This window comes from Genypterus blacodes, unplaced genomic scaffold, assembly GCF_046128005.1.
Source record: "Genypterus blacodes isolate CSIRO-AG114 ecotype Tasmania unplaced genomic scaffold, CSIRO-AGI_Gbla_v1 ptg000003l_1, whole genome shotgun sequence".
NCBI lineage: Eukaryota > Metazoa > Chordata > Actinopteri > Ophidiiformes > Ophidiidae > Genypterus > Genypterus blacodes.
This window is the reverse complement of record NW_027466817.1, coordinates 8,460,001-8,467,751: the sequence shown is the minus strand read 5'-3', so window position 1 is coordinate 8,467,751 and position 7,751 is coordinate 8,460,001. Positions and strand designations below refer to the sequence as shown.

General features: G+C 45.1%; 2 protein-coding genes across 5 annotated transcripts in view; one reads left to right on the top strand and one right to left on the bottom strand.

Annotated features, from left to right (window-relative positions):
- The first annotated feature begins 422 nt into the window (after positions 1-422).
- LOC143015014 (coagulation factor VII) lies at positions 423-4,992 on the top strand. The gene is made up of 11 exons (XM_076169077.1): positions 423-513; positions 730-808; positions 954-1,123; positions 1,365-1,389; positions 1,743-1,856; positions 2,028-2,162; positions 2,750-3,042; positions 3,370-3,487; positions 3,780-3,976; positions 4,114-4,239; positions 4,432-4,992. The coding sequence occupies exons 1-11, from the start codon at positions 451-453 to the stop codon at positions 4,663-4,665; spliced, it is 1,554 nt and encodes a 517-aa protein (XP_076025192.1). The 5' UTR covers positions 423-450; the 3' UTR covers positions 4,666-4,992.
- A 498-nt stretch (positions 4,993-5,490) lies between these two features.
- Positions 5,491-7,751, bottom strand: part of masp1 (MBL associated serine protease 1) — an 8,765-nt gene continuing 6,504 nt past the window's right edge. Inside the window, exons 9-13 of one of the 4 annotated variants that reach the window (XM_076168837.1) lie at positions 7,578-7,751; positions 7,392-7,466; positions 7,003-7,250; positions 6,704-6,892; positions 5,491-6,490 (exon numbers count right to left, since the gene is read on the bottom strand). The exon at positions 7,578-7,751 is cut by the window's right edge and continues 3 nt beyond it. In XM_076168837.1, the coding sequence (XP_076024952.1) occupies positions 6,017-6,490; positions 6,704-6,892; positions 7,003-7,250; positions 7,392-7,466; positions 7,578-7,751 (1,160 nt within the window). In that variant the 3' untranslated portion in view covers positions 5,491-6,016. Of the gene's footprint in view, positions 6,491-6,703; positions 6,893-7,002; positions 7,251-7,391 lie in introns of all 4 variants that reach the window. The other 3 variants (XM_076168903.1, XM_076168694.1, XM_076168765.1) reach the window with 3 other exon arrangements.

Here is a 7,751-nt window from a genome sequence, read left to right as displayed (position 1 = left end):
TGTCCTGTACAGAGAAACAACACAATTCCCTTTTAGAAATAAACTTGATGTCTGGACTGTAGAAACTAACTTGTCTTTTATTTTTGTGTTGTTTTACAACTACATATTGGCGCCACCTAGAGGAAGTATTTTAAAACACAAAGTAATGTACACGTGTAAGTATCTGAGCTCTCTTGTAGTTATCATGTTTTTGTATCAATCTGTACAATTGTTAACAATTGTACAAAGTTTTTTGGGCCTACTGCTACTGAAAAATGAATGAATCAGACACAGATTTTATTTGATTTTAATTGCTGAGTGCTTTGACCTGATCGTATTTGACGCACCATGCGAACCCAAATGCTGTGAATAGAAACTTGGACTTGTTTTTCTGATCCTGACTTCCATGTGTCAATATTTGAAGTCTGGTTAACAATCAATAGATCAGAGCTGAATGACAGCGAGGCGCCCATGTTAGCTCCAGAGCACAGACGACGGCGACCTGACAAAGAGGCTCAATCAACACTGAGGAAGGTGATTTGAAAACCAACCTACCTTCTTCCATGTTCACATAATATAATTTAGAGTTTCTCAACCTGCTGGTTTTGGAGCCACAGGCTGGACGGTTCCAGTGTGTGACTAATCCTCATCGGTTCTAATCTGTTCTGTCTTTTGATTCATGTTGCATCCTCTTTCACTCTGATCTCTTGAGTAACTTGAGCTGCTGACATATTTCCTGTCTGTCTGCAGGAGGAGATGCTGCTGTCTGATGGTCTGGTTCTGTCTCTCTGCACCCTGCTCATCAGCTGTGTCCTGACACAATGTAAAGGTGAGACGGACTGAGGACCAGCAGCTCAGCATCAACTTCTCAAGAACTATAATTATAGTCAGACATTGGACCCGAAGTATCCAGAAAATGACATCAATTACAGGTGTTTTAAACACCTTACAAGATCTTGTCCCTCCCCCCTCAGTGTTTCTAGATCAGTCGTCGGCCGGGCAGCTCCTTCTCTCTTCCAGGAGGCGTCGAGCCAACTCCAACTTCCTGGAGGAGATCATGCCTGGCAACCTGGAGCGGGAATGTTATGAGGAGATCTGCTCACAGGAGGAGGTTGCCGAAATCTTTGGGATGCGGGAAAGGACGGTAAATATGACACTCTGTGACCCCTGTGGTGAGGGGATTGACTGCTCATCAAGAAAGTGCCACTTTGAAAATTCTTGTTTTGCTTAATTGAGTGTATAAAATGATTGATAAGTCATTCTAGATATGTTTGTGTTTCTCAATGCCATTCACAAGAATAGTAGTTTATAAATCCTAATATTGGGGAGGTGAGGGGTCAAAGGTCACATCATTAAATGATTTAACAATCTTTTTCCTTCTACAGCTTGAGTTTTGGTTCAGATACACAAGTGAGTACATTCAGTAATCAGCTGTTTACATAGTTAATCTCTGTCTGTGTCGGTGCATCTCAGCGGGCATTAGGGCTTTAATATCACGTCATATTATTTATATCATGTAAAGTAGTAAAGTATTGTTGCTATGGTTACTGCCAGATTACCATAAGCACCCCACCATGTAAATCAGGTATTAACTCTGTGTGCACATGATGCTGACACATCTTTGCTGTGTTTGTACAAATTCTTGGTTGTGCAGGTGTAATGCAGGATATTTGCAAGTTACAACACCTACAAACTTTTGGTCTGTTGACATGAACAGCAGAGAGATAGTGTGAATCATCCTCTTTTCTTCATCTGTGTTGTAGATCTGAATCCGTGTCGGACCAACCCGTGTCTGAACGGAGGATTCTGCACTCTGGACAGAGGAAACTTTGTGTGTCTTTGTCCTCCACAGTTCCACGGAAAGACCTGCGACTCAGGTAACAACACAATGCACTGTTTTCACTCATTTAAACCAAACGGTCCCACTACAGGAGCCGTAATAATAATAATAATGCAACACATTCTAAGTCTAACAGTAACTCCTAACGGGACAATTTAAGAGTTTACATACCTGATCTGCAAATATCTGCATGTGTTTGTGTGTGTAGCGGTGTTGGAGTGTAGCCATAGAAACGGAGGCTGTAAGCAGTACTGTGCAGACTTGCCGGGTGATGCAGGAGTTCAGTGTGGCTGCGCTGAAGGATTCAAACTGGATTCTGATGGACTCGGCTGCTCCAAAACTGGTAATACTGACGGCTACTGTTTATACTACAGCTGAAGTTAAGAGCCCCATGTTCCTCAGTCACTAAGGTGTGGAGGTACAGAAAATACAACAAATATTTTAATATCATTGAGACTTTTTTTTGTCAAATTAATTTGCTGATTGATGCTGATCACCTATATTGTATGGTGATATGTCAAATTGAATAATCTGATATGGCGCCATCTGCTGGACATCTGATCAACTTACTCTATTGCTGGAGAACTAAAGATGTCTGATTTGAATTATTTACCTTCCTCCTACTTTACCTGTTCGCCATTATGTCTCAGCTTTGCTACAAGTATGATGGTGGATCAGAATGGTGTTAATACACGTAATAAAGTTTAGTTTCGTTCTAATTTGTCACATATGCACAGTCTAGTTAAAGTGTTATTTAGAGACAACAAGTGCAATAGCTGGCCTCTTGAGGCTGCTATAATCATCTGTCAGAGTCTAGGGGAAAGGTCAGGGCCTCAAAAAAACTCATGGTGTCACTCTTGGTGTCTTTTGTGTCTCTGTCTTGTGTCTCTGTCTTGTGTCTCTGTCTTGTGTCTCTGTACTGTCCTGCAGTGGAGTTCCCCTGTGGCCGACAGCAGAATGAAGCTTTTTATAGTGTTCGCTCTCTGCTGACTGACTCTCCACCGGACAACAGCAGTGACACAGCGAGTAACGCCACCAGCTGGGCAAGAAACATCACTGATGGCGGGACGAACACTACAGAAAAAGAAGAGCGGCTGGCACTGAATGTGACGGATGTGGAGGCAGGAGGGAACCAGACGCAGCTGTGGGAGGAGGACATGGACGGAGATGACACTCGTATAGTCGGTGGACTCCTGCAGAAGCGAGGGGGGAGTCCATGGCAGGTATGGGGGACATTCTCTGTGGAGTTTAAATATTCTTCTATTATGTTTATGTTTGCAGGTATGGAATGTACTCATGTAGTAGTGTAGCTGGCTTTTTATTTGTTTTTCCAGTTGTGATGCATTTTGTTTTTTGGGATTCACTTGGTTGGTCTAAGTCTGAGTGAATAGCAAATATCCTTCAATTGCTACAACTTAAAAAAAGAAGTAATGTCAGTAGTCAATTGCCAGCAAAATGCTTTAATCTGAAATTTAATCTGTTTTTGTCTGTAGTGTCATTTTAAAATGTCAGCAGTTAAATGTAAAGTAATAGTGTTTGTGTGTGTGAAGGTTCTGGTGCGGAGGTCAGATGGTTATGGTTTCTGTGGAGGAACTCTTGTTTCAGAGCGTTGGGTCATCTCTGCTGCTCACTGCTTCCAGGACACTGCACCGCATCACGTCTCGATAGGTGATCAACTTAATCAAACAAAGTCATCCAACAAATTGTAACAATAGTCTGCCAGATTAAAGTGCCTCAGCATTGGTTATGTCATAGCATTACTATCACCCATCAACCCTGTAACACCAATACTGAACACCCAGTAAACCACCTATACATGCTGAGCAATTACATAGAAATCATCACTGCAACCACGTAGTTACATCATACTAATTAACTAATAGCTGCCTAGCAACACCTTAGTAACTCTGTACCGCTGCACGCTTTAACACCGGCCCCTCCCCCCTCTCTCCCTCCATAGGTGACTATGATAAGCAGCGACCAGATCCAGGGGAACAGATTAGAAAAGTTCAGAAGGTTGTATTTCATCCTCACTTCCACGCCTTCACCTTCGACAGCGACATCGCTCTGCTTTACCTCGCCAAGCCTGTCGCCTGGAGTCCCACCGTCATTGCTGCTTGCTTACCTGATGCACATCTTGCCAAATATCTGCTGAAGGTAAATCTGGTTCCTGTACTAAATCTTTAAAAAACATCTGGGTAATATTTTCACCCGCACACAGCCGAGCAGGTGTATTGTAATCGCTGGTGTCTGAAACATCTGTCAAGAGCTGATAGTTGGTGTTTGGTCTGCAGGAAGATAACAGAGGCATGGTGACGGGCTGGGGGGCCATGCAGTACCTGGGGCACTCGTCTCGTTTCCTCAGGAAGGTCGTCCTCCCGGTGGTCAAGCAACGAGACTGCATGTCCTCCACTGACCAGGTGAAAACCATCAATCAACACACGGCACATAACTCCTCTCATAACTCTTCTCTTCTTCTAACTCAATTCTAAACACAGAGAACACTGACACAAAACATTGACCTCATTCAGCATGTGTGGATCCATCTATGCTTCATACAGCTCATGTCAATATGAATGGACACTTACTGTAAATGTCTGGTTGTCCTGCAGGTGATCACAGACAACATGTTCTGTGCAGGCTACCTGGAGGCCAGTATAGATGCCTGCAGTGGAGACAGTGGAGGGCCCTTTGTGGTGAACTACAGAGGGACCTGGTTTCTGACAGGCGTGGTGAGTTGGGGTGAGAGGTGTGCCGCCAAGGGGAAGTATGGCGTCTACACTCGACTGGGCAACTACCTGGGCTGGATCAGAGACACCATGGACAAACAAACAAAAGAGAGCTGAGAGCCAAAAACACATTTCCAGCAGGTTTTTCTTATTTTTTAGATCAGGCTGTTGAAAGTCCCAGTGTGCATGTTTTCATCCTGAACTGTTGCAATGACCTGCAAACAGAAGTCAACACTCAAAGAAACCACAAAGTGCAGAGGAGATGTTGCCTGTTTGTGGTCCAGCCCTGAAAAAGCTGAGTGTGCTGCCCCTTGTGGCTTTGCTGCAAATCGAATATCAGCCAATAGCTGAGGATCATATAATCTGCTTTTTATAAGACTATTTCAGATTTAACACTAATTAATATATATACATAATAAATCATTCCGTGTTTAAAGCTGTGAATGATCAGATCACTGTCTTTTTGTAATGATTCCAATTCTAATGGCTTTAAATCATGTTTGGGTGCTGCTTTCACACACTCTGCTCACGTTTTTAAAGAGAGATCTGAGTGCCTCAACTGGGAAAGAAGTTAAACTGAGTCGAATTCTTTCCCACAGTAGCTGTTTGTTGGCTGTCCAATTGGACCTGCAGGCCATCAAAAACAGAGATAATAAACAAACAAGGTCTCATTTCAAGGCACATAGTCCAAAGATGAAATCCAGGTCCTCTGTGGTAAAATCTAAGTAAACAAACTCCAAATAAAGGTCCTCTGCACACACTGATCTGCTCTCCACAGAACAACAGAGACCATTATGTCTGGTATTCCTTCCAAGAAATTGCCAGGTTGACTCAAATAAATACATTGAGACACTATTTAACATCTATAAAATGACATCAAATACACCACCAGGCTGCGGCTCCAAACCTACAATGAACAAATGAAGGGGGGCAGAAAACATGTACATTTGTTTATCAAAGTTGTTTATTTAATCTAATTTCCGAATTTCCATGTAATTCATACAATATAAACTGTTAAGTGGCAAGTATAAAATAAAAACATTTGTGAACATAAACATATCGTGACATATACACAGTGTGTCTATATGAGGTACAGTGGAGTCATGAGTGAGCTCTTAATGGGAGGATACATGATGGTGGAATACAGGAGTGCATACAAATAAACATGTGTGATGTCACCTTTAACCCTGTTCTTTAGACTCACCAGTAGATGGGCTAATAATGCAAGAGAGTGTGTTGGTAAAGGAAAACTCATGTGCTCATTAAACACAAAAGGGAACATGCAAGAGGAAGTGTAGCAAAGGATTCTGGGATATAAAATGGAGTGCATGCGGTGTGTTACAGTACTTACAGGTTTTAGGTCTTTGGTAGAAATACTAAGATACCATTTAGGTCAAGTGAAATCATGATATAACCTGTTTCACCTCACACTATGTGAGCTTTGTGTGTAGGGAGTGTTCAGTCTCTGTCACCACCAGGGGGCGGTGTGTAGTGTGTGGTTCTGTATCCACCCTACATAGTTGGCCACTCTGGTGTAGACCCCGTACACCCTCTGGCTACCACAGTCCTCCGGCCCCCCCCAGGACACCAAACCAAACACCGCCCACCTCCGGCTGTGCTCCTCCTCCATCACAAACGCCCCCCCGCTGTCTCCTAAGCAGGTGTCCCTCCCGCCCTCGTAGAAGCCGGCACAGAACATGTTGTCGGTGATGTTGTAGTTGACTGAGCGCGACGTGTAGCTGGCCTGGCACTCGTCCTGCGCCACCACTGGCAGCTTGACGTACTGCAGGAAGTCTGAGGTCGTCCCTAGGTCAGACGCTGCGGAGGGGTCAGAGGTCATAGTGGAAGGGTCGCCGGAGGAGGAGATAGAGGCGTTGGGGTTGGAGATACCCCAACCAGCAACGACACCCAAGGAGTTTGTTAGAGGCAAGGCGGGGCCATCCTGGGATCAGAGGAAAAGTTTGCGAAAATGTGAACATTGTAAACAAAGAGACCGTCCGGTAGGCAAACAAATGAAAGAAGTAAACAAAAAGAAATAAGCTCCTTTTGTATGTAAACTTGAACATGTTAGAATGTTTGAACCGCTTTTGACACAGATTCTTTGTGGTAGGTAACAGTAGAAGGAGCAGGTCAGGCATCTGGGTATCTGACCCACCTTGCTCTGTGGTGGCGGGAGGCAGATGGGGCTGATGACCTCGCTAAGCTCCACCTCCTCCCTAAGCTTCACCAGGGCGATGTCGTTGTTGTAGTTTTGAGGCTGGAAGTTGGGGTGGAGCAGGATCTCTTCCACTGAGCGGTTTGTGGCCAGACGCTTGTCTCGGGCATTATGTAGACCGAGGAAGACCTGAAGGGGATGAAGAGGCAGTCACACAGTGGTTTGTACTCGTCCGTAACTTGTTTTCCCAAATTCCTTGTCAAAGGAAAAGCACCCAGTAAGACCTTTCTATCTCTGACCTTGACGTGCTCGGGGGCCACAGGGACAACAGTCGTGTCTCTCCTCTGGGACCGCAGGACGTGGGCGGCCGTGAGGACCCAGGACCCAGACAGCAGGGCACCAGAGCCAAACCAGCGGTCTTCAGGGACCCGGGACAGATCCTCTACACTGAGCAGGACCTGCCAAGGGAACACACCAGGCTCTGCGCAGCGCCCGCCCACGATCCGCTTCATCTGGGCGGGCAGAGGGCGTGCCGGGTAACCGCAGGCTAGACCCGGACACACAGAGTGACAGACAAAGTGACACATTCACTCCAAACTAGCATAAATTAGCTGTCCGACCTTTTGGCTCACCACCCAGCAAAAGCCCCAAAATAAGACAACAAAAGCGATACAAAACGTGTGCTAACCTGGCAGACAGCTTGGCAGGTTGGTTCCCAGATCTGAGTTTGTCCATTCCCCATTCTCCCCACAGCTGTACGAACCTACAACACAGTCTGTAAGTCTTTTATAGGAGTTTAGTATAGAAGGTTTAATCATCATCACCATCATCATCATCATCGTCATCATCATCATCACTACCACCATCATCTTACTGTTGATGGGGTGCAGTTGAAAAGCATCCTCCTTGCAGATATACTGGACGGTAGACCCAAAAATGGTGCTGTTGTCATGGCTACCAAACACCACATCAGCCATGGCAACCTCCTTCGGGTTCCCACAATCCACGACTGTGCAGGTGCAGCGGGAGGGGAGGACAGGAGGGAAAA